At 40.2% G+C, this 27,842-nt stretch overlaps 1 protein-coding gene across 1 annotated transcript in view; it reads left to right on the forward strand.

The window, feature by feature from the left end:
- snx29 (sorting nexin 29) overlaps positions 1 to 23,303 on the forward strand; it is a 202,922-nt gene extending 179,619 nt beyond the window's left edge. The window contains exons 20-21 of the mRNA XM_078163261.1: positions 6,281 to 6,420; positions 19,012 to 23,303. Of these exons, the coding sequence (XP_078019387.1) occupies positions 6,281 to 6,420; positions 19,012 to 19,138 (267 nt within the window). The 3' untranslated portion in view covers positions 19,139 to 23,303. The remainder of the gene's footprint in view (positions 1 to 6,280; positions 6,421 to 19,011) is intronic.
- Positions 23,304 to 27,842: the final 4,539 nt, after the last annotated feature.

Consider the following 27,842-nt stretch of genomic DNA (forward strand, 5'->3'; position numbering starts at 1 on the left):
TCCCTCCTGCCTCCCCCACTGTAAAGAAATAAAACCAAAAAGAATATGTATCACTGTAAACACTCCCAGTTTTTATCTCCAGAATTTTAAGCAGGATCGAAGTCTTGGTCAAAAGCATTGATTTTCTGTTGGGAGAAAAAAAAAGTTGTTGATACCGGAGGGTGTAGTTACTTTTCACTTCTGAAAGTGTTTTTTGTTGCCAGGCAACATTTAGTTCTTCAGACACGCTATTTGGAGGGGTTTTTTTTCATCCCCCAGAACTGAAAGGCATAAAGCTGGCAGCAAATTCACTGAGCAGTTGTGGAGAACCCGACGCATATGTGACTACGCTTTTCTTCCATTGACTTCTCCGCTCTCCTGCTTATCTTCTCTCGCTGGAACGTGACATTTCGCTGTGGTGTAGATATATATATATATATATATATATATATATATATATATATATATGTGTGTGTGTGTGTGTGTGTTTGTGCCTTTCCATGTATATATACATTCACTTTATCTCTCTGTCATTACATGTCCATTTTATGATCCCCTATCACCCATACCCCATATGCTGCTGATAAGCATGCATATAGAAATGTCTTATCTTGCAACCAGAATTCATGACATGCATGACAACTAGAGGTGAAGGCAGAAGGAATGGACAGAAGTCTATAAACCATCTATATTCCCCTGCAAAGACAGACAGTATAAATTACTGAAGCTGTGGAGAAAAAACAAGTTCAACCATAAAACCCACATCATACCTAAAAAAATACAGACACTTCATTCTGCCTTTGAATAATCTTCACAAAACCTGATGCGAAAAGCTGATGGGATCCAACTTTTCATTTTTACTTCTTTGTATTACAAAAATAAACATATTGTTTTATTGTGTACATCCCATAGAGTGCTGCAGGAATGAGTCCTAATACCCAGAAATCAGTTAGGATTATTGTACTTCCAGTTCCCTCGTCTCAGAGTCTGTGGGTTTTTTGAGTGGGTTTTGGTTGGATGCCTAAAATAAGGTCTCTGGTTAACACAAGCTTAAGAGACTTTCATGGTTTCTTCCATTACAAAAAATATATCAGTAAATACCCAACCTGTGAATTTTTAAGCTTGTTAGCCTTATGATTGCTAACAAATGACTAGATGAGACTACAGAAGTTGTCAGGAACCTTAAACGTTATCACGATGATCATGGTGGGGTTTTTTTAGCCTAACATTAGCATTTTACTTTCATTTACGTTACAAAAATCATAAAAGTGGTGTTGATGTTTGAAGATTATCTTGCTGAAAAACGTGCAAGTATCATGAACTTTTGCTTGGCTCAGGGTTTATTTTCTGCAGTAATCCAAACTCCAGTTGAAAAGTCCCAATTGCTTTCTGATGAGGGAATCAGCGCAATGCTAATTTCCTGGTTGAGCTACAAAAAAACTTCATTGTAGAAAAAAAAGCGTTGCATGCTTGTCGATATTGAAGAAGGCCCAAAGGCTGAAACATCATCAAAATAAAAGAAATGTATATGGAGCCAGAGTGTGCGACACTTTTCTACAATCAAGTCTGTTGCCAGTGATCAGCATTTCAGTATAATTCTTGATGTGCATTGCTTTTATATTTTAAATATGGCTTACAGAAAACGTTGTCCCTTTAGCACTCTATAGCTTAGGTTACATAGGATATAAATGTATTTCTGTTTTGCTACGTGGCTGTCTGTCTTTCTACCTTTAATATTTATTGTAAATATCAATAAATTAACTAAATTTACTGGTAAATATATTTAATTATTACACGGCTCTATTAAATGCTGCATTCTGATTGGTCAGTCGCGGCATTCTGCGGTCTGATATTACTGTGTAATGACCGCTGCTAGTAGCAACGGTCATTACAAACAGTTGCTATGTAGCCCGGCGTTGCTATAGGGACGCTGCCCTGAAAACAGTTACTTTTTTTATCGGGCTAAAGTAGCCGTTACCGCTTACAAAATAATAATTTACAAAATACAAAGATGGACTATTTTCATGAGATAACTTTTAATATATTTGGTGAGCATGAAAATCTTGAGACATGGTTACTGGCTGAAGATGAGAAGAATGCCGGAGAAGAGGGATGCTCAGAGGCGCACGGGAAAGAGAGGAGACACAAGATTGTGGATGACAGGGAGGTTGATCGCATCAAAGAATGCCGTTGCCGGCAGTTTGTTTTTTCTCTCCTCCCGATTTAATTTATAACTCAATAAAATTGTATAATTAATCAATATTCTGTCTATTCAACTGATAATTAGCCGTGTAATAAGCGGGATAATGTATAATGAGCCGGTGCGCGTCGGGGTTCTATTCCCCTGTCGGGAGTTATTTTCCCAGTACTCACCGGCTCATTATACATTATCCCTTACATATATTATTTAAAGGTAGCTAACTACACCATATTGCATACATTTACAAAAGCTAGGAAAGCAGCTGAGATGCGCTAAGCTAGTCACCCTTAGCAGGTGTTTTTGTTTTCCTTTTTTATTAACTGTTGTGATTGGATTGAGCCTTCTTACTGCCTCATTTAGTAATGTGGTATTGCTGACATAATGAACTAAGGTGCCAGCTCAACAAAATTAATATTTGTCATTTACAGACAGGGGAAAAATAAATACGTTAGCTTTAGCATTAGCTAAGGCACGCTGTTGCTATGTCTCTAGCTAGCTTTCCCTTCGTTGAGCCCTCTTGGTGTAGCTGTCTAGTCTGGTGTTTTTTCTGTTTAGCTTGTCTTTTAGCCACTGGAACTTTAAAAATCTTTTTGATGTTTCTTTTTATATGGCATAAAATTTATAGTACAACAAATGTTTTTTTTTACTGAATATGTAGTTAACTGCCTTTATAGAGCTTCCCATATCTTCCTGGTAAAACAGGATGTGTGGGATTTATGGAGCTCCTTTAGAGGACAGAAATAGGCCTCGCTCACCTTCATGTTTATTATGTGCCGGTACATGTCCCTTCCCATATGATGAATAATAATAGACTGATTTAGGCTTCCTGTCATATCAGTATAGCGGTGTGGAAAGGAGGAGAGGGAGGGAGAGGGGCTGGGAAGGAGCAGTGTTGAGATAGCTTGATATAAGCAGACAGATGTAAGAGGACAGAATCAGCCTTGTACCTGCATCAGTATGCCACAGTAGTTTCTGCTCTGCCCTCTCGTTCCTCTCTGCAAACATGAGACAGCACCTGGCCTCTTCGGCCCTCCTCTCTGTCTCCACAAGAGGATGAATCTGTCATGATGTCCATTAGTGTTATTACCACTCTGACATCCATGAAAGCAGTCGGGGTGTCCCTTATTGTGTTGACATAGCATGAAACCCACGCTGGCACGCACAGCCTAATCTGACACATCAGATTTACCCACTCCTACTGCTGCCTGTTTCACCCTGCACGTGGCAGAGTTTAGTTATACACTCCTACTCCCCTAAATTCACACACTTATCCACTACTTGGGGCAACACTGAACAACTTATGGACTCCCCCATTTTAAAGTTCTCTCTGGCCATTACACTGCACATCATCTACCAAATTTTGGTAGGTTCCCAGTAGAAAAATGGAAATACACTGTGCCATGAATAAGCAGCGAAAGGCAGCTAAGGTGCCTCTGGAAAATCAGTATGCATTTATGGAGATATTGAAATTATTCTCACCAAATGTACCATCTGTTGTTACACACAGATTTATTTAGATAAGCAATGATCCATGTACAGTTGCTGACTCGTAGTTAAAATATTCACAGTTGTCTATAATTTGTTTTTGTGATGAATGAGGTTGCTTGCACTTACGTTTGGTTAAGTTTATGTGTGCCACTGCCACAGTAGTCTGCTTACAACTCTTAGAGAGTTGGGGATATTTCTTTCTTGAATCACAGCAATTAAATTGAACCAAAACAGTCATAAGTCATAAATCTTTTGACATCATATCATAGTTAAAGGGTTAGTTAGGGTGGCTATACAGATCTGTGTAGAGCTGGGAGAACAGCACAAAATTCCTCATGCATTAAACTTTCTGTGGTTCTTTCCAATTTGTTTGCATTTATATGAAACATGTTGCACTGACAGAATAAAAATATATTTTATGGAAATTTAAAAATATGTAGAAAACTTGAAGGAGCTGCTGATTGTGCACCAGAGTCTCTGTCAGGAAGTAAGTAAGGAAACAAAGGGTTAAACTACTGACTATTTGATTTTTTTTTTTACACATAGTTTTTTATTTCAATTCCAGCAACTAATACAATCATTTTCAGAATTGCCATGCTATTTTTTTTTTCTTTTTACAGCTGTGCCAACATGGCTTACAGGCAAATGACAATAAGTTAACCCTTTGAAACCTGAGCAAATTGGCTTGAATTCCTTAAAAAACATGGGAAGAGGCAATGAGCAACAAAAGAAATGACCCCTCAAAAATGACAAGAAATTAGTAAAAAGAGAAAATTAAAAACAAGAAAATTAGTTTAAAAAAAGTGAAAAATATAAAATTAAATAAATTAAATTATAAATTAAAATATAATAATAATAATATTTATGAATACAGTTTTTACCTAGCTTTTTTCTTTTTTTCCTCCAGTTTTTGTTTTTAATGTATTTTTTTTTTAAATCTATTAATTTGTTTACAATTTGTGGGACATTTATTGCTCATTGCCTTTTCCCCAGTACCACTGCCAGTTTGCTCAGGGTTCAGAGGTTTAAAATAAACCAAACACACCCTAGCTTAAAGTATTAATTTTGAAATAACACAAAAGGTACAAATTAGGAAAAAGTAAAGTTGGACAAAAAACAAAGGAAAAAGGTAAAGGTCAGGGAGGGGAGTTGCATGTGTGTATACAATGGCGTGAGTGTATGTATATGCATTAAGAGGTGAGTCAGATTGGCGAAATAAAGGTACATATGTGCTGTAAAATATGTTGGTGGATTTTGATCACTTCATTATGTTAGTATGGCAATGGCAGGGCACCATCTTTTAATAAATATTTCTTTTTGGAGTCTCAAGGAGTGTGTTACATGTTCCTTTGGTAAATTTCCCATGAGCAAATTGCTTTTTTATTTATTCATTTTTTTTAAATTTTATTCAGATTTTAAGAGTTTAACTCTACTCATTTATATTTTTTTAATTAAAAAAACCCCGGAACGAATGGACTCTGAATGTTGCAGACACTTCCTGCAAATCCTACTTCCCGGTGATTACTTTAAAAAAACAAAACAAAAAAAACCCCACGATTTTTGTTGCTATATATTGTCTCTTTAATGGCTGTTATGGATTGTGGTGACTACCTTATTTTCAAATTAGTGGCAGTACAATTTTGAGTTTCATCATATTTTTTTTCCAGAAAAACTGCTCGTGGTGTGAGTGTAAATATAAATGTCCCTACTCCAGGTAACCTGAGATGTTAACATTTAATAAACAAGCATTCATTTCATTGCACTCATTGATTAATAAATTTGAACCAACCTCAGCTTTGTGTTCTCACCACTTCACTTGTGAAAGTCTTTGTGGTTTAAGAGCTCTTGTACACAAGAACCACATTTGTATTTCAAGACAATTCACTTGGCTGTTTGTATTTTTACATCAAAAGAGAAGCAATAGTCTCAAAACCAGGAAAATGTTGGCCTCCTATAGTGGCTGCTTGTTCCAGTCCCCAGCACCAGAGAGTAAAACAGATCATTGCCCAGGCTTTGTTCTGAGCTTTGCTGGACACCGATTAGCCACGCTAGCACTCGCCATGTGGCTCTGTGCCTTTGCCTCCATAGTCGCTCTGCGAGGGAAGTCTGAGTGCTCACATGAATATGTTGAATTTTTCTTAAACATCAGCAACCAAGTGACACAATAAACACAACTACTGAGTGTGTTAATCTTTGGAAATGCATGTTTTTATCAAGTGTGGAGCATTACTTGTCATGGGATTTGGAGTCCTGGTCATTGGCAGCATAGTGGATGATTTTTAAGAGTACTTGTTTTCAACTGCAAACACACAGTAGCTCAGCATAAATTACATGGGACACCTATGCAAGATTTGGTCTTGGCACAGCAGCAAACGCAGTCTTTAAGTCACTATATGCAATTTTTTGCCTTAAGACAGCATGTGTATGTAAGACACACCTTAATTTATGAATATCTATAATAGCTGCTTTAATATATGCCACTAATATATTATTTTAATGTCATAAAAAGTTGTGTGTGGCAGCTTTAACCTCAACTTTTCCAAGCACCATTTTATCAGCAACTAACTTGTGTTTCTTTCCCGCCTCTGTTTGTCTCTCTCTCTTTGTCTGCAGGATGCCAAGTTTGTGGAGGAGAGGAGGAAGCAGCTGCAGGGCTACCTTCGCATGGTGATGAACAAACTGATCCAGACACTGCCGGAGTTCGCAGCCCGCCCCACCAAAGAGACCCTGCTGTCTCTGCTGCCTTTCTGTCTGTAAGTGGACACACACGGGCACGCTCAATACCGGTTCTAAGCCTTTCATGCGAGCATGTGTAGATGTGTGTGTGTGGGTGAGAGAGATTCAGGGGAAGGATGCCAGCACATGTGTTCAGGTGCAGGGCTTCTGTCTGTGAGAGATTACTGCGGTGTTACAGGCATGTTGGTGGTAGAATCCAAACACGAGGAGTCAGGGAAGAAATATCTGTGTTTATATATAAATAGCATTATAGTCATAGTATTAGACAATGGTTTTTCATTTTGTTTGTCCAACTCAAACATAGTGGAATCCACATTATTTACTTCAAAACAAATGTGGAGCTTTCTTTTAGCATTGCAGAAATCCCACTGAATGCTCACAGGACATCTTAAAAAGAAAAAACATCAATTTTTGGCAGTAGTTTGCATGTATTATAGCAATTAAATCTACAAGATTTTCAGAAAGAATTAGCTGCCACGGCTGTTGTGGTAGTAGCTGTTACAGGGTACAAACAGGGAGGATTAATGTCACTGACAATGCCAAATCCCTTATAAACAAACTTCAGCGTTTCCCTTCATTTTACACTCATAACTCACACATACAGAGTATATGTTCTCTCACACACGTTCAGGCGAGCAAGTGTGAAAGGGCATGATGCCTCAGCTACCACCTGCCTGCCAGGCTACGTCTGAAGATGTCCCAGTCATTTCCTGTCAATAGTCACATCGGTTTCCACTTACTGCGATCCGTCAGCTGGCGTGACCCGTCACACTGTCTGACTGGAATGTCATTTCCTCTCTAGAGATGTCTGAGTCATCAGGCCACTGCAACAACAACAACAACAATATAGTTAACATAGATGTCGGCTCATCACTTTGTGACCTTGTTTAAAGCCACTTTGTGTTGGATGCTTATGTGATGATAGCACTTTTAAATCTCATGGCATATGTTTTTATTGGTAGAAAAATGAGACCAGTGCAGTCTATGTGTTGCTCTCAGCCCATTGATTTCAGTGTCCTCAGGATGGGGTCTAGAATGAGACGTCTCGATGAGGCAGGTCTCAGTCTGGTTCTGTATCAGACTCTAGTGCAGTTTGTTTGCGGTATAAAGGCAAAACAGATTAACTGCAGTACTGTGTTATGATAGATATGTGATCTTATAATTAATTCAAAGGATAAACAACTAAATCCACCTGATTATCGTGAGAACTGTCTAGGAAGCAATCTCCTAAGATTACAGAATTATCCGAGATCATTTGGTAACCATGGTAACGTGTATGCACATCATTTTTAGTCATTTTCCCAGATACATCAGAAGGAAAGGAAGTTAAATGGAGGTGTTTCTTCTTTGTGTAGTTCATCTCCCTTGTATTATAAATGATTCATCTTACTTCTACCTGTTCTACATTATTAATGACATATATGGTCATGTTACAGCTCTGATCAGATAATGCTGATAAATCAATTTCTTCATGTGTTCATGAGAGACAATAAATAATTTATAAGCTGAATTACAGTGCAGCATCACAGCAGAAGTACCACAGTGTTGGAATACAAATTACAAGTTAAACTCCTGCATCCAAAGTACATATTATAGGATGAGTGTCAAAATATTAAAGTATTAAAAGTGAGAGTACTCATTATGCAAATATCCCATTATGGAGTCTTATATATTGTACTAGTCCATACCCATTGGTAGCTCTGTCACCTTCTACCTATGCCAATCCTCAATACCTATGTGCAGTTTCACATAGATTGACCACGTCAGTGAGTAGAAAAACGTGGGACAGACAGAATGACTGACTGACAGAATGACATATTGACAGTTTCCGTGATTATGTACAGCATACCATACCATGACTTTGTCATACCAAAAATTAGGAAAAAAACAAACATTGGGCCACAGGGGGAGCCACAGCAATCAGTCGCATTTGAGCCATTTTTAAGCATTTTTCGGTTGTTATAGCGCCACCCAGTTGCCAATTAGAGTTAAATTTCTGCAGTCACCTTGAGGCGTCCTGTTCTACATATCTACCAAGTTTAGTAAAAATCGATATGGCGGTTAGGCCTAGATAAGAAATTAGCTCTCTAGCGCCCCCATTTTGTTTGATGGGGTCAATAATGGAGGGGTCCTCTCAGATTATGTGTGGTCATATGACTACAAAGTTGCCTGGTGATCGGTGAAACCCTTGAGATGTTATACACCTTTATGTGATGAGCCACGCCCTCCGCAATATTCATTGCCTTATAGAAGCTCAGTTTTAGTAAGTTTTCCAACTTTTGCCAAGAGGGAACTTTAGATATTGGTCCCTAGATTATGTTCACAGTTTCATGCAGATCAGTCAAACTTCCTAGGAAGAGATCGATTTTAAGTGTTTTTCAAAAAATTCAAAATGGCGGAAAATCTATATAACCGGAAGTTATGGGTTCTTGTGGCAAATTTGTTCCTCATGAGGAGAGGCATCTATATGCAAAGTTTCATGTCTCTACGACATATGGGGCATGAGATATGCCCATTCAAAGTTTGCAATTTCAGTCGGTTACTATAGCGCCCCCCTTTGGCCAATTGATGTAATATTGCTTCATTCGCATCCTCCCATGACCCTCTACCACTGTGCCAAATTTCACATGGATTGACCAAGTCAGTGAGGAGAAAATCGTGAAACAGAGACACACGCCCACAGACACACAGAGTTTTTTGTCATTATATAATAAGATTACTGGGTTAAAACTGTGGATGCAGAAATGATTGAGCACCACTTCAATGTCGCAGCTGGTAAAGGTGATGCTAATTGTAACTACTGAATATACTGCTGGGTAGCTCCACTTCAGGCAAGGTGTTTTTTAAAATAGTTTTTCGTTTCGTAGTTTTTTTTACTACCAGTGTCAAAACATGCACGTTTCATTTCCACTTTAATACATTATAATGTATTAATACATGTTATGGACCAAGCAGTCAAAGCAAAAAAACAGAGGTTTAAAGTTTAAAAAAAAAAGGTGGTTTTATTTTCCCAAAGATCAAATTTATAAAGCTAATGACTAAAGATAACAGAATTGGAATTACAGGGCCACTGAAAGAGGTCAACAATACATTATTTTACTGAAAAATAAGGCTAACAATACTAGACATAAACTCAACAAACCGAACTAACAGAATGGAACAATGGGGCAACATATATACTGGCTGATCAGACCAAATTAAACACAAAGGGAAGAACTTACATAGACAATAACTGCAGCTAGCAGAAAGAAACCCCTAGATCCTTGCATTTAAGAAGTGTGTTCCACACAAGGATAGTCTGGGATTGAGATAAACTCTCATGGGAAGTTGTGGAGTATCACAGAACGTTAGAAACTGCTGAATTTCGGAGGTTACAGGAATATACAGTGAGAACGGCTTATAGTGATGGAAAAGCTTTGGACAGAATCATCCCTATGCAAATAGTTTGCCAACCGAAATCAAGTAGTCTGCTAATGGTGTACGTTTCAGGTCTTTTCATACATAACAACTAGGGAAATCCTATAATATTGGCACGTCATTGGCTGACATTGGCTTTAAAATGAAATATCGGAACTAGCCAACATGCTGATAATAACGGTGTGTCATCTGTATAGGAAAATATTGGCTTTAAAATGAACAGATCAGAATCGGCCAACATGCTTTTTATTATTTTGCCCAGCGAATGTATATTACATACATTGAAAAGCATCCTATTACATGTCTCCATCTAATGGTGGGTTAATGGTGGATATGTTGAAATCGGTATCAGCTATCGGCCAAATGAGTTGTTTCATATCGGCATATCGGATATCAGCAAAAAATCCAATATCGTGCATCCCTAATAACAACGTATGGAACAGCAATTTAAAACTACAGTAAATACTTTTTTTTTTTGTTTTTTTACTTTACTCCCATGATACTGTGCTTAATGCTAACACATCTGCTTCCAGCTGGCTACCTGAGGCTGGTGCTGCATGTACATTGAAATCATGATGGGAAAACGAAAGTCATTTTCTCTCAGTGAAAAAAATGTAGTCTCCTTGAAGCTTATGGCTGCCAGTCATGGTCACTAGTGAAGGAGGCAGAAAATGAGCGCCCACAGGGAAAGCACCCGTAGTAGCAGCCGTCCTTGTCATGTAGATTGATAATGCCCAGTAATGTAATGCCCCTGTAATAAAACAGCTGCACTGTATTTTGAATAGCGTAGCTGCCTGTTTTATGACTTAATATTCATGTAGCACACAGCTGACAATTAGATGGTAATCTGCATGAGAAATAAAGAAAAAGGAAAAAAAAATCAATTAATCGTCCACTTAAAGTGATCAATTTGACCCGATAGACGTGAGCACTGCAAGCGGTTTCCATTGTACAAGAATGCAAACTAAAAGTGGAAGCAGAACTTAAAAGGTGCTGCACACCCACACAGATGTTTTCATTTACTCTGGCTGATTAGACCTCTGCTCAGGTTGAAGCCAGGTGGAGCTTTCCTGGGAATTACTTACTGAATTAAATAAGAAGTTGAATTTTAAATCCTTTTCTTTTTCTAACCACGTACTAAACCAAGAAAAATAGCATCTGCACAGCCATTTGAAAAACTCTATTTTCCACGTTGTACATATAAAGAGATCAACTAGAATTGAAAGGAACATAGTCCAGCAGATTCGGAGTACAACACAGCCTGTGTAAACCTCCAAAGCTCAGACTGCTCATTATTTAGTCTGCCCTCGGAGCCTTAACAATCCTATCTCTCCTTCTCATAACTCGGAGCTGAAATAGAAACCTTTCTACTGCACGTCTGAATGGCATGAAGTATTACAGTGTCAGGCCTCATTACTTTCCTCTGTTCTTCCTGCACTGAAATATTGTTACTCAGAGTTTAATAAGTCTTCATTCATACATGCATCTACTCTTACCCAATTACTGCAAGTTTGTGATTGTAGATGCCTGCTTATGTATCAACTACTTGTTAACCCCAGGCAGGGTGGCCATAAAGCATCTGAGGGCCTGTTTTAAGAGCTGTTGTAGGGCCCTTCTGGGACTGTCATTGTGTGGTGCTTGTTCATTAAGAGGATGGCACTGGCATGGCGACTTTAAGGGGTGGCAGAGTTATATACTGTATGTGATGATTAAATCACAGTGTAGTCACCTACACCTTTCAGCCAAAACATTAAAACCACAGACAGGTGAAGTGAAAAACTTTGATTATTTTGTTATTTTTGTTCCAATGCATTGTTCTGCTAGGATATCTTTGGTTCTGGCACTCATGTGGATACCACTTGACATGTTCCACCCACTCAAACACCGTTGCAGACCAAGTACCAGTGCGCTGGCGGCAAACATTGCTCAGGAGTGGCCCAAGGAATGTGACAAAGACCTCAAAGTGTCGACCTGGCCTCCAAATTCCCCAGATCCCAATCTGAATGAGCATCTGTGGCACGTGCCATTAACCCACCTCACAACCCACTGGACTAAATGGATCTGCCGCCAACGCCCTGGTGCCAGACACCACAGGACACTCCCAGACATCCTGTGTCCATGCCTCGACAGGTCAGAGCCAAGTCCAATCCAAGGAGGCCCCACCTTGGATTAGGGGTACATCTGGTGTACCGGCACATCACATGACTCCTTGAGCTGTGTGGCATGCTGCTTTTTTTCTGCTGGGGGGGCACTGCCATTGGGGAGTACTGTTGCCACGAGGGGGGGGGTTTGAGAGGGTGGAACATGTCAGGTGGTATCCACATGAATGCCAGAACCAAAGGTTTCCCAGCAGAACAATGCATTGGAACAAATCTAATCTTAGTTCTTTAGCATGTTATATCTTGCACTCGGACAGCGGAGATTTACCAAATTTCCGACCAATCATAATTTTTTATATATATATTTTTGCATGTAAGTCAGCGGCCATTGGGAGAGCAGGGCCTGTTTCACTTGAAATAAGTGATTTGTAGCTAAAGCCATTTATTATTGCAGGAACACAGCAGGTTAACCATTAGTGTTTGAACAAATCAACTGGAGACACTAGCAAAACTCTGCTCTAATTGGTAGTGTGGGTACACACTCTTTGGCTGTTTGACCAAAAAGTCACCTCAGAAAAGGTTAGCATTGAAGTTGAGATGATCCAGCAGAGAAACAAAACTGTTAACATGTTTGCACAACAATATCTTGAGCGTCATTTCAAGTAACTTCGACTTGATGGTTGAGGACTTTCACTTGCATATGCAGGTCTGTCTCAGCCTGCTGTGATCTGTGCTGACACTGGAATTCTCACTTAAGCAATGGAATAGCAGCCGACATTGGATCAACATCGATCAGCATACCATAATATTCCTGGCTCGTGTGCGTAAGCGCATGCAGTATTCACCAATACTGCTCTGAGGCTGGTGTTGTCATGATGTCTAATGGTTTAACATGATGTTACTGTCTAACTGCCTGCTCAGTTGGCATGATCAAACCTGCGCTGGTCTAATATCTTCAGCGAGGGATGAAAGCCTGATTAGTCTGGTCATTAACTTGATGAGGGGGCGGGAAGAGATGTAAAGAGGAAGCAGAGGTAAGCAAGAAAACCTTAAATAGAAACCATACATTGCGTTGTTATGTAACAACCGTGTCGGATCTAAATTAATTGAATGCTCTCAAATAGTGGCCAAGTCTCATATAGCCAGTACAGATTTCAAAAAGGCATGTCATTAATATAGGCTGGGGAAAAACATGGTAAATTCAGCATAATGCTTATTTCTTACAGCCCCTAAATGGACATTAATGGACTATACATCAGATCTACTTCCTCAGGTTGTTCACTTTTAGTATGAGTGTATGTACATGAATCCATACCCATTAACTAGCAATATTCTTTCTATTTTAATGCTAATTTATTCTCCATTATCTGTGTAATTATCCTCTGGGCCTCCACGATGCCACCAGATTTTGTTGCTTTGTATCACAATGGCAGAGCCTTTATAACGGGGAAAAGACCCAAACACAAAATGACAGATGTTCTGGTGCATTGAGAGAATTTGAAGCCAGCGGAGAGAGAAAATGACAGGAGGCAGTTTAGTGAGAAAGATGAAGGGAAAGAGGCAGCAGAGGATGGAAGGACAGAAAGTTGGTCTGAGGAGGAGACAGGGGAAAGAAACAAAAGACAAAGAGAGAAAAGACAGATTGGAGTTCAACACTTCAGAGCTCCAGCACTTGGTGCTCAAAGGCCAGATGGATCTTATAACTCCTTAACGTTGCCGCACTGTCCCAAATGCCTTATCATGATATGTTCGGTGATATTCCTGTTGCAAAGCCAAAAAAGTGAATACTCTCCTTTTAATATCAGCTTGAAGTTGAGTCATTTTTAAAAACTATGTAACATGCCAATCACCTGGTTGTATTTTATTGTAATTGGATACTCCGATGGATGTGAGCTGACAGAAAACGTACTTGGAAAGGTTCCCACTGCTTTGATTTACCTTAGCAGTAGTTTGACAAAGATAGTAACACCAGACGTTGCTGTTAAATCTTACTGATCTTTCTCAGAGGAGATAGGAAGCTAAGAGTAGATGACATTTTGTTTTTCACAAGATCAAATAACTGCTCCCAGGAACAATAATGATACTCACTGTAGTGTAAGGAGTGTACAGTTATGCATGACATTTAAAGGAATACTTTACCCACAAAATTGCTTTTTAAAATTAAATTCTCCTCTTAAATTATAACCCCCTCCCTGTCACAAAACGTTTTTTGAATGTTGCCCAGAAGTAGAGTACAAGTCGTGCAGTATGATCCAAGTCTCATTTATTCAGTAGTGTGCGCAGCTATACCCATACACATGCATTTTCACTAAAACCATGCTATTTAAAACACTTACACATACAAGTAGCGCAAATGGGCAAGTGCATGCTTTTGAACTCTACTCGTGCATTTCACTGGGCAGAGTTCAAACGCAAACACGTGCCCAGGTTAGCTACTCATCCATTTGTGACCCTGTTTATGCAGGAGTGGTTAAATAGAGATGTTTTAGTGAAATTGCATGTATTTGGGAAGTACTGAGCATACAACTGTATAAATGAGACTTGGATTATACTGCATGAGTTGTGTAAGAGTTTATAAACAAATGTTTTCATATAGTTTTTCAGTTGTTGAACGCAGCCCCCTTTTGCTTCAATTTATCAGTTTGTGTCCATTACTTCAGTTTATAACCAAATACCTGGAAAACAAATGATGTCCCCATCAGCCTCAGTTAGCGCTGATTAGCAAACTTTAGCATGCTAACACCCTAAAGTAAGGGTGTTTTCACACTTGGTCCTTTTCAGCCCTCTAAACGGACTCAGAGTGGTGACTCAGCATTTTTGTGCATATGTGAACGCTCCAAGAGAACTCACACCCCTCTAAAGCTACTACTGAACTAAGACCACTTCGGGACAGGCTTTGAGTTGGGTTCGTTTCAAATCCATGGTTCAGTTCACTTAACCTGTGCCTTGTGAACACAAAGCACTCCAGGTTTGCTTTGCAAACATCACACCTGCTAAACATCAGCATGTTAGCATGTAGCCATTAGCATTAAGCTCATTTTAGATCATTAACCCACCTTTTAGGACAATGATATATAATCTGTACTTGAGTAGGAAGTCTGTATTCACATACTCATGTGTACAGATCTCTTCACGCCTCACTTCTCATTTCTTTGGACTCACATGCTGCAATTTTCCTCACCTGTCTACAACAGCAACTTGGTCACACCTCTCTCCCTAGATCCACCACCACTTAGCATGCAGCTCTACCTCTACACAAAGTACTCTCTCTCAGTCTTGGCTCTTGCCTTATTGACCTGCTGCCTCCGAGAAGAGTGTTACAGACCTTTGTCTCACGGTCAAGAGCAGTTTGCGGCAGTTTGACTTCAGAATGAGGGTGTTACCTTTTATTGTGATGGCCTGAGACAATTTATCTGTCTCTCCCTGTACACATGCATGTTGGTTTTGCCTTAGAGGTGTACTGTGTGTGTGTGTATGTGTGTGTAAAACAGAGGAAATGTAGAGGGAATGGTTTATTATTCAGACTATTATTCACAGCACACCGCCTTTTGCTGTTAGACAATCAATTTGATGCATGCTTGTGTTTGTGTACCTGTTTACTCTAATTATGCCACTGCAGTCAAATTATTAATATTCCAACAGTGCCTGGAAAAGTTATTATCCTGCACAAGTCAATATCACATCCAAATGGAGGACAAGCACATGCTGAGAGCCAGAGAAAAAACTTATAAGCCTAATTAATTTAGCACATTTAGCTACTTTACCCAGTTTGATATGAATAAATGAGATGGCTTGTGGTTTCCACTCTGCACGCTGGCCCCAATTTAGTGTGATTTTTGCTGATATAACTCCCCCATCGCATCACTGTTTGGCCAACCTTGGTCAAGTTCAAATTATGTGACTGCACTTGATTGAGCTTGCCTGGTGCGGCAGAGATATGGGAATAAGTGGTGCTTGAGCCACTGATGAATGTACATTTTGTGCCACAGAGAACGGAATAATGTTCACCATATTAACAAAGCCCCGGCTGTTCGCATAATACTGGTCACATCGGCCCCTGAAGAGCAAGATTCATCTAGTTCCATTATGTCTCCAACACTCTGCAACTTACACCTAAACAATCTAGATTGATAAGTAGCACTACAGGTAAAAGGGAAAATGTGTATTTTCTGATTTTGGGGTGAACTGTCTCTTTAAGCTTGAATCTGTGTTTACAGGTCAGTGCTGTGACTGTCTCTTCAGTGTTTCCAGCCTATTTTAACATGACAGAGCATTTCTGCCCTCTCACTGTGCTGCTTTTTTAGCCCCTGCTGCATCACATACAAGCATATGGCCCGCAGTGACACTTTCAGCCAAAGCACGTCACCATGAGTGCACTTATTTTTAGCACGTGTTGTCCAAGTGGGAATCAAACTCCAGGACCACCCAGATGCCCCAGATAACCTTAATCACAGCCAGAGTAGCTGGGGTGCTTCATTAAAGAGGCCAGTTGGACCTCAACAGGGAAATGCCCTCTGCACTGTTTTTAATATTTATTGAAAACCCCTTTGTCCAAGAGGCACTTGAACTTAGTGCTCCTATTACAGAATCATGGCTTCATCACAGGCAGTAGGTCAGAGGTCACTGTCTTGGCGATGAGATGCCTCAGAAGAATGCAACAAGAAAGCATTTAACTCCAGGCATTCAATCTCCCTGCTTTTCATTTCCTTCCTTTTGACAAGTGCCTCTCGTTCATCCTCATCGTTATCAGATAGGGCTGTGGGATCAGGGGTTCACATGTCATGTAGACGGTTGTCAGGGTAACTAGCTAGGGCAGTGATGTCACCAAGAGGCCAGGATTAGTTGCTCCTGTGCAATGAGAGGCGTAAACATCACCATCAGAAATAACTGTAATTTGTTTCCTTGTGTCGCAAATAATGGCTTCCAGTGGCCAGGGCAGACATAGCGCTAATTTTAGACAAAGTAAACAAAGTCATAAACGCACCCAAAGCTAACCTGGAACAACAAAAGCATTAAAAGCAGAAAATTGTGACGTGTACACCATACTGTTTTTCAAGAGGCTGTACACTTTCTGCATCTTTAACTGTCTGGAAAACATGAGGTCAGGCACGGGGTGCTACTCTCGTGCCCTTTCTGTGCCAGAGTATGGCGGCGAATTGCATCTGAGGCTGCTAAACAACAGTATCATAACATAGCCTATTTACCTGACACCCTGAGTGCAGAGCTGATCTTCTTTCAGGCACTCTTTGTATGGATGCCTATTGTTCGTGGGCCAGATGTAAACTCTGGCAGCCCTTCACTTAAATGATCATCATCTCCTCCATATTTACCAGAGACTGATATTTACGGAAGAAGGGAAAGATATCTGTTGGCTGTGATTGGTTGGTCCTCATCACATGACATGTGGTGCACACTGCTGCGTTACGAAAGCTGAACCTTTTTTAATCTCAAAGCATCTACATTAAAAACACGGCATGTGTACGGCCCTAAGTCCCTTCCCTGAAGAGTGATCATCCAATCATATCAGTAACCGTAACTAGGCACTATATAGAGTGGTGCAGGGGTGACGTTCTTTTAAGGCCAACATACAAGTTAGCGTCAGCCTGGTTCCCTTGTCAAAAAAACTGTTGTTTTGTTTTCATTGGATTATTTATTATTGCAGAAAACAAGCTCTGTGGCAAACAAACGTTTATGATACTTACTTATACATTTTGTTCAGCAAGATAATCTTCACAAATGAATTCCACTTTGATTGCTAAAGCATAAATGCAGTTGCCAGAAGTAAAAAGCTAAACAAACTACAACATGGGTGCATGGCTTCAACATTGCCACCTCAACAAGGCTGCAAAGCCAGGTTTGGCAGGGTTTGGTGTAGCCACTCAGCCGCCTTTTTTAAGACACTGAAAAGCAATAAAATTCACAAATTGGGTATTTTCTGATGTATTTAATGTCATAGAACAAAACATGAAAGTCTTTTAAGTATGTAGTAACCACAGACATCATTTCAGTCATCTAACCAAAAACCCACTCAACAAACCCATTGATTTCAAGACGAGGAAACAGGAAGTGCTAAAATGCTAACTCATTTTTGGGTTTTAGGACTCAATCCTGCAGCACTCTATGGGCCCTTCTCCTCATACTAAATCAAATTTTTTGGAGCTGAAGTAACAACAGTTTACATCATTCAAAGAGTTTGAACAATGGTGTCTTGTTTAAGTCTTTCCATAACAAAACATAACAGAAAAAGTTAACAAACAAATCAGTTTGTATAGCTGTTCTAACAGAAGCTACAATCATTAGCATGTCCTGCTAACTAGCTTACTGCCTACATTAATCTAGCATTATGTCCAAAACCAACTACTAACCTTTGTGGAGTTACAGGATAAAAGAAGCACCTTTCACAAGTAGCACCTTCACTGTGTAGTATTTCCCCTCTGTGTTGAAGCCAGTCCTGGTATGGTCCATGTTAGCAGCTCTGTAGCCTACTGTTCTATGTTGGAAATATGGAAGTTAACATTCCAGCAACACCAGTGTTCAATAAGTCCTCATCCTAGGGTTTTCTGTAATGTTAAAAGTGAAAAATGTCAGCTAAGCAGCCAAACATTGTTATGCTAGTTCACCAAAGATGGCATTCTCAATTAATTCATAGAGCTAACATTAGCTTGATGAGCCAGCTAACTACAACTAATAAAATCAGAATTTTGAGTGGTAAATCTGCCTCCATTATCTGTGTAAACTGCACATGCTTTTAGAGAAAAAAAAAAAAAACTTGGCATGCATAGTAATAGAAATAAAGGGAGGTTAACGGTGAATTGGATACATTTTCATTTTACCACTCTGTTTGCAAATTGATGGTGAATAATTGAGACTCAGCTCATTTCATGAGAGCTTCTTTGTTTGCTGTTTTGACTAATGTTGGGTTTTCTAAGAAAAAGTGCTCTGGCAGAAGGAAAATGGTGCATTTAACTGTCCAGATGCAGCATCAGTGGTTTGTTTGAATAATAAAATTGGTAATAAACTTCGCCAGATGTTCACTGAAAGTCCATGGCTCTTCTCTTCTCTCTCTCTTTCCTGCTGTCTCCCCACATCCAGAGACACTCCCCAGGCCAATGACAGCGGAGCAAAGACGCCCCGGTCCAAAACTTCATCCCGCTTCCCCAGACTGGGCCGCAGCCGCAACCAGGAAGCCAGACCTGAACCCCAGAGCGGCGACCTTTAACCCCCCAGAGCCTATAAACTAATACTCTCGCTGTATAGGCTGAAGACAACCATGTTCCCATGTCCACCCTGGACTGTGACACACGGGCTCACACTGTGTGAGGACATAAAGGGCGTCAAACGGACCTTCAAAGCCTTACAGATAAAAGGCCTCAGTCGAGGAGGGGAGATGGATGCATTCACATAGCAGGCCTCTCTAGGAGATATGTAAATGTTGCTGTGCATCACCTGGCTGAGAGAAGGATAAATGACTCCCCCGAGGCTGCCTATCGATGGACCCAATCATACAGCACCTCTTACCTCACTGAGAGACAAAAAGACTCTCTGTTAACTGCACATGAACTCGCCAGGACTGCTCTCTCTAATCTCAAACACAGTGAGATGATGGAGATTTTTTTTTTTTTTTACTCTGCTCAGTTTTGTAGTGAAAGTGTATCATGGTCACAGTGCCTACAGTGTTTTGTAGCTGCTTTCCTGCTCTGGGTGAAGAGGGGTATATTAAAGTAATATCTTGGGGAATGAAGGTTGTTTTTCAGCTAATGTGTCAGCATTATGGTGCCATTACATTTAAGACGACGATGATTCACTATCTCTGGCAACGGGCATTCCTTTTTCCTACTTCTGTTATTTTATTATGGCTATTACAGATAATCTGCAGAAAGTGTTACATATCTCAGTGTCACCAGGGATGCAGTAATTATCAAAGACATCTTCGGGTTCCACATAATGATCATATTAAAGGATTAGAGTTAAGCACCACTGATGAACCAAAATCTCTTTGGGACTGCACAAAAATCATTGGAGTGGGGAAGGAGGTTTGAATCTTATATTTTACTTTTTGAAAAAGACACCCCCCCCCCCCCTTAGCATTTTTAGTACTTTCTTTGTACCCCTGCTATTGGCTTGGAGAAAAAACTAATTGCATCAACCTTACTAACTAAAAGAGGCAAAGTATAGAGATGCTAACTTGGAATTGTTTTTGTTACTGATAGCCGACCCTCTTTAACTGATCATTAACCGTTTTCAACTTATCATGACACTACTGCAGGAGTGCGAGCTCCACATAGGGGATACTGAAAGTCCACCGGCCCCGCACACATAGTGACAGAGCTAACTGTTAGCATCACATGGCTAACATTACCTGATGGATTTAACGACAGAGTCAAGGCCGTTTTGGTGTCAGTGTGAGTTTGTTGGGACTGTTTAACAGCTTGGTTTCAGATGTTAGCTGTGTTAGATAATGCTAACCTGGCAGACGTTGAACTGACCGTTCTGTGTAACAGAAAGTTTGCTGAAAGTGTGCGGACTTTCTTCTTCTTTTCTACCACAGAAAAGATTAGTACCCAACAAAGGTCTCTTATACTGTATAGGTGTCCATGTCTGCCACTTGGTTATTGGCTTATTAAAGGGTGCTGTGGTCGTCATTGAACTACTCTGGCCTGGGCAGCGGCAGACTTTGATGTCTTGTTATCATCCCCGGTAGCACTAGTCTTATATTTTTAACTGTTTAACCTAAAGTATTAAGGGGTCGAAATTCATTTTTCGGTAAAGGGTTAAACAGTTAATTATTAACATCTCTAACTTAAACCTTGAAAGGGTTGAAAAAAATAGGTATATATTAATAGAATAATAATAGTCACAATAGCCACTAATGCATACAAGTCCCAGCCACAGCCTAAGAGATGCTAAATAAAAGGCTAAACTTGAATTATATTGTAGGCCAACATAATTTGACACTGCAGATTAAATCAATGGCGGACAATAGCAGTTGGTAGAGATAACATTTAATCACCAATATCAATAAAAATCCACAAGTATTTGTGTTTTTATTCATTCATTCATTATCTGTAACCCCTCACCTGTTTTAAGTCGCGAGGGGACTGGAGTCCTAAATCTTAAAAATAAGTGACAAGAGCATTGTTGTCTTTTGCATATGGGGAAGCACACATTTATAACCCACTTTGTAAACTAAAGCCATCACTTTTTTGACCTCTCCTCACTCCCTAATAATTTTTGGACGGTCCCTTAATGTGAAAGTTCATAAATAAGCATCAATTCTTGCAGTCGTATTCAAAAAGTATTCCTTTCCACATGTCTAGGATCAATTTTGAACACCTGCTGTGATGTGTATGATAAATTTGTGTCGTAAATATTTGTCAGCAGAAATTAAGGGAAACACTGTGTTACCATTTTAATGGATGGGTAAGCTGTGTTTTAGTTGGTTTCCCTTTAACCCCATTACACTTATACGCAACAACTGAGGGTCTTCATCAAAGAAAAGGCTATACTGAAAAATTTGATTGTTTAACTAATGTGTCTTAGCAGGATTTAATGCAGCCTTATGTTGCAAATGAATGTTTTAACGAGGACTAAACACTTGAAGAAAAGCTGCTTGTTAGAGTGCAAGGAAAGGGCTGCCAAGCATCAAGTGTGTGTAAAACAGAAGCTCATGCATATGTATGGATTTACCCAAGAGTAGTCAGAGACTATGTTCAAACGAGGAGTGATTGTGTTAGAAGGGTGTCGGAAAACTTGAATCAAAGGGTCGGCTCGCAGAATGGTAAACAGTGTTCGCCGTCTGTGAGGGGAGGTGAACAAACAGGGCTTGTGGGTTTTAATTAAGTTGTTATTCTCACACAAAAGTGACCCGCACAAGTATCCATCAACTGGTAAACACTGCACAGCGTTGTTAAGAAATTCTCGCAGGGATGCCGTCAAATAAAGATTTTTATCCGGCTTCCCTGGGACCTTTTACTGAGAGATTCTGTCTGTGGTCAACATGTGGTGAGCTGGCCAATAAAACAGCATCTTGGGAAAGAAAATAAGATATACTATCAAAACTTTTTAAATTATATTACACACAGAAACTCTTGTTTCTTAATCTGACAAATGGCACCGCTGTTGCTTCAATCAACAACATGTATTGTAACTTAAATATGAATTTCTGTCACTTTTTATTAAAGACTATTACCAGCTGTGATACAGTAAACAGTAGAATGGTGATATTTTAAGTGTAGCACTGCCTTATATGCATTTGAAAAGCCAGCCCACAGCATCATAGTATACTCTGCACAGCTGACAAACACTGTCATCATGTAGTCCTGTATAACAAGTAGCCTTTTCTCTCTGGTTGGTCTAACTTCTCTGCAAAATTATCCATATTGTATGTGTGGTAATGCACAGTAATTATGCACAGTCTGTAAAAGAGTACTCCACAGATATAGCATTGCACTCCTATAACACTGTCGCATTCACAATGGGCAGCTTTTAAAAAAGGATCAAAATCGATGCAGCAGAACCACAATTATCGTCTTTTTTATTCCAGGCATTTCTACTTCCTTGTCAAAGCTTGACGGGTACATTACCCACAATGCAACCTGAATCGTTGACAGTCTGGTCAGAGATACTGGTGTGTTATTCTAGTATCTGCTAATGTAGCCCCGAGCCGCTAGCCTCAAGCAGAAATGATGAGCCGGCTACAGAGGTCTGGTAAACAAAATTATTTTTAAATTCTCATCAATAGATTTTTAAGATTTTCAAAATTGTAGTCCTCAGCCCAAACTGAAGCTGACTCCAGTTTATCTGACTTCATGCAGCTCCCACTTGAGCCACAAAAGCCTTTATAGAATTTTCCTCACATATGCAGTAGTACTACCCAACACCTGTAAACAGACTTTGATGTGTAAAATCAGTAGGGTTCACCTTTAAGAAACCCTGAAGCAAAATTCAAGGTACCCCGTGGAGTTTTAGACCACCAATAGTGCCATAGAGTAATGTTTATGTGTGGGGCACCACCACCTGGGCGACATGATACACAGTCCTGCTGCTTGTTTTCAGAATTGTCAGACTAGAGTCACAAATTTAATGACTTTAGACTCAACTTGACAAAATCAAAAAGATTTGCAACTTGACTTGGACTTTAACACCAATATCTCATCACTCGGACTTGAGCATTTTGACTTGAAAATACTTGATCCCTTACCCTAAGCCCATGGATTAAAAAGTTTGACTTGAATGCAATGACTTGAGACTTAGGCCATGTTTATACGATAACGGTCCACTGTGAACGGAATTGTTTCTCATTTTCATTTTGAAAAAAGTTCCACGTTCAGACAACGTTTCGATAACAATCACTGTGCACGTGGATCTGCAAAAATGACCAAAAAGCTGTAGTATACATGTATAAACAAACAAAATGGCAACCACACGAATGTTTGTCTGGACAGACAGCGAGGTGGAGTTGCCGTAAATCTACACTTTGCTGGAGAAGCATTGATAAATTCAATCGGGTTAAGAGCACAAACAGAGCTTGGGACTGCATATTGCAAGTTTACATGACAACGGCGACGGTGCTGTTTCCAAAAAATTGCACTCTGAACCCTTTTTCCAAACGTTGCATTTTCAAGTACCCAAAACGCCGCTGTTGTGTAAACGATCAGCCAAAACGCAGCTAAAGTTTACCATTTTCGGTTGAAATCGTCTATGAGAAGGACCTTATGTGTGATTTACAAAACAAAGACTTGGTCCCAAGTGTGCTTGTCTCATACAAGTCTGCTAATAGACAGTTGGGGCTGTTGATGCACAAAGTCACGTTACAATATGCCACCAAAGGAAGAGAAGACGAAAAGTGCCAGCAAACAATGAAGGATTGAAAATATTCAAAAACTGAGCTTTGCAAATGTTTTATGATGGAAGAAACACATTGAACACATTTGCTGAACCTCGCCGTGTTTTACAAGTAACACTGAATTTAAAACAAACTTTTGTGTGATTAAAGCAAAACTCCACGAGGCACCTTTAAACCTGAAACTTTCTGCTCCAGAACAAAGTGCTGATCTTTTCACCCTGCGGTTGCTAAGCACTTATTTAACAGCAGTGTGAATCACGATTGTTTTGCTAAAAGTCAAAATGTGGTCTCTTCTACAGCTTGAAGCTCTAGATGCTAAAAATATCTCAGGTGCTGTTGAGGATACACAAGTAGCCTCCGAGCCTTTTATTGACAATAGTAAGAGAGAACGGAGAGCTCCTGGCGGACATGCAGGTTTACTCCTCTGTCTTGGGGGTGTAGAAGTTTTCACGATATGATCACAAACATCCCTATTCTTTCAAATGGCTCTATCTCCTTCCCTCAAGAATACTCCCGACGCTGGATGAATTGAATCTCACTGTACCTCGGGGCCGGTAATCAGAGCGATGACAAGCAAAGCAAGTGGGTTTAGTTTATTGAGATGCAGCCGAAGTGTTCTCTTGCAGTGTGTCTGTTCTAGTGTACCTTTCTGTCCTTGCCTTAGTCAGCAGTCAGGCCTTATCTATCAGTGTCACAGCAAAGAGGGGTTTAACAATAAAGTACAGTGTGTACAATACAGTACCATCACCTGTGTGTCAGTGTTGTCATTGTTAACCTTCTTGTTTAATGGCAAATGGTTTTACACAACTCTGCTGCAACTGTAAGCTTTCCATGTCTGTATATTGACTCATTCATGCATGTGTAGACACATCCAGTAAATTTGTATAGTGTCATGCACATGTTTATGCGATGGGGTGAACGCATCAACGCCTGCATTATAGTGTGCATAGCGCAGAAATGGATGGATAGATTCTGTGAATTCCATCTAGGCATCTGTGGCCCTCGTTGCATCTGTTGTGCTTGTAGGATGCTTATTTAACCTTCACTGCTTCACTAAGCAGTCTGAGCTTTTATTCAAACCATTCAAAGCCATTTTGGGAAAAGCCTGCATTTTTTTTTTCCTGTGCTGGGCACGCTGTACCAGGTCGGTAGAGAGAAGAATGGCGAGGGTCTACTAAATGCTCATTGTCCATTGACCAGAAAATTGGTTACAAGCCTGTCTAAGGATGTGGATGGTTGCTTTTGGCAATGTTAGATGTTTTACACACACACACACACACACACACACACACACACACATGGAAGCTAAGTACTCAGAGTGCTGACACCACACATCCCCTGCAGTGTTTCTATTGTTCAAACAGAATGGATTAGAAAAGTCTGGCTTGACTTTGACAGTTATTAGTTAGAAAAGAGCTGATAAAGTGTATCAAACTTTATTGTATCAAGAAATGTATATTATGGGATGCTTGGCCTGCAGATTAGTCTTATGATAAGACTTGTAATTTGGTAGATTTGGTGTGCAGAAGTAGACTGGAGGGTCAGAATGGATGTCACACATCAGAGGACATGTCTGATTTCTAATTAGCCACTAATGCAAAACACCTGGGAGACGCCAGGAAAGCAACTGTGCATGGGTAAACTGCTAGACTTGATTTTTTTGCCCTTTGCAACAATTTAGAACTTCTGCAGCCAATATTTTATCCATCAAATCAAACCTGAACTACCCTCATCAAGAGAAGAGAGGGATATCTAAAGAAAGAAGAGGCCCTACCAGCTGGGCCACCATGAATGACCACGGGTGAGTCAAACTTGTCCCACTCAGGTCAGGATAAGAGAACGCAGTAGTGTGCTTAACACAAATTCATGTCAGCTATAACAAAACAGTCTCTAGTTTCCACTCACAAATGACTAACTCAATATGTACTCACATTTAATTTACTTTATTTAATGCAATAAATGTGTGGCAAGTGACTTGAGCAAGTGTTTCCTAAAGCAGCTCTTTTGCCCTGAGTTTAGCCTTACAGGCAGTGCGTCCTCCCAGATACTGACTACATTTACACACACAAAATATTTCAGGTTTTGGCCTTATTCTGAAAAAGACAGTGTTCCTTCTAAGTTGTTTACATGGCTGATGAAAATGAATATTCAATTAATATTTACGTTAACATGAACCATTGCATACAGATTAGGGGCCTCCCTAGTGTAGTTGTTAGAGCACTCGTCTTCCATGCAGAAGGGTCGAATCCTGTCAGCAAAGGCATGCGGTCACAAGAGGTTCCCACCGCCAAAGCAAACAGGATCAGTAACTCCGGAATCTGAGCCAAGTCCTCAAAACGAGGGTGCGTCTCAGGCCCGCTGTAGACAGGAGATTCCAAATGTAAACATGGATTAGTGCATACTCAGATTAATGTAAAACTCCACCATGATGCATGTCCTATAGTTCCAATATTTTGCCAGTCAGTAGTGCTAGGGATCAGCACGCCTGCAGCCCCGCCACTGCCTGCCGCCCAGCCCACAATGCACTGAACCCTGAATCCTGTCCGTGGTGGACCCATGGGGCGATGGCTCCATGTTATCTCTTCGGGCTTCATGGCTTAAGACCTGGCCACGAGACGCTCGCTGGTGAGCTCCCCTCCCAGGTCTGGATCCAGGGGGGTGCCCCAGTGTCCCCATACCAGGCGAAGTCCTCAAAGTCCAAATGGCATCAAGGTCTTCTTCATCTGGCCTGGGAATGCCTTGGGGTGCCCCAGGAGGAGCTGGAAAGCATTGCAGGGGAGAGGGATGTCTGGGGTGCTTTGCTTGGCCTGCTGCCCCCACAACCGGGCCCCAGATAAGCAGATGAAAATGGATGAATGGACAATATTTTGCATATCCCAAAAATTGTTGATATCCAAGTGAGAGCACACACCCCATAGTACAGTATCAAGGTACTGGTGTGCTTCTCCTTCCAACAAGAAATGTTGGCTTTTCTTTTGGGCATGGATCTCTACCCCAGCGTTGCCAGCAAGTGTTGGCAAATTGTCTTGTGTACAGTGCATCCATGACAAGGAACAGAACTGACCATAAACAGGTAAGAGGCTGTGTGTCACAAACTGCTGTAAAAACCCCTATTGAGACTTATATTCTGAAATGCAGCGTATACATGTCCATAGAATGCTCAAAAACCCGAGTAATATTGACATATTCCACGTCTTAATCGGAAAATGCTTCATTCGGAAAAAACCCTAGTTTGGAAAATCTAAAGAGAATATGCTGTTTACATGACCCGTATCAAATTCAGAATATTGTAATATTTGGAATAATGGTGAAACAGTAGTTTTCATGTACACGTAGTCACTGAATAAATTTAAGTTATACAGTAAAGGCTGTACATAGTTACAGTTTGGGTACACCTATCCTGCTGACTGAGGCATAAAGTGTACAGCATACAGCCTACTATATTCACACTGACACACATAACTGTACATTTTGTCTATGTCCTTGAGCTGCTTGGTATACTGTCTGTGTGGGAAAATTTTGACAACCCCATTTGTAGCAAAAATGTGTGTAGGAACTTGTCATGCGTAGTTCAGGCGCTGCATTTTCCAGACTGCCAGAAAATACATTTTGGACCATACATTTTTGAAAGATAAAAGTAAGAATCCTTGACTTTAACTCCTACTCGTACACTCAACACTAAAAGCTTTTTAAGCACATTTTTTAAGGACTAAAGAATATTCTTTAATTGAGCTTCAGATCAGAGCCAGGTCTTTTATGATGCATTCAGAGTAGAGATGAATGCAGTATAGAAACAGAGGTGAGCACCTTCTGAGAAGTGTTTTAGAGAGACAAGAGCCTTAAGTACAGTTTGGGTATGGTAAGTTGAGCCCATTACTTTCCTTTCATTGGAATATTTGATAGGATGTTATACCACCTTTTTTTTGTTGTTTAAATTCATCAAGGGTTCACACAAAGTGGATAAAGAAGCAAACTAAAGGAACACCTCCTCCACTAGAGAGTTAGTCTTGAACCAACACTGTCCTTGGGACAACATCAGTCCGTGTGGATACATTTGCCATGTTTCACCTCCTCATCC

This window comes from Epinephelus lanceolatus, chromosome 21 (genome assembly GCF_041903045.1).
Source record: "Epinephelus lanceolatus isolate andai-2023 chromosome 21, ASM4190304v1, whole genome shotgun sequence".
NCBI classification, from domain to species: domain Eukaryota; kingdom Metazoa; phylum Chordata; class Actinopteri; order Perciformes; family Serranidae; genus Epinephelus; species Epinephelus lanceolatus.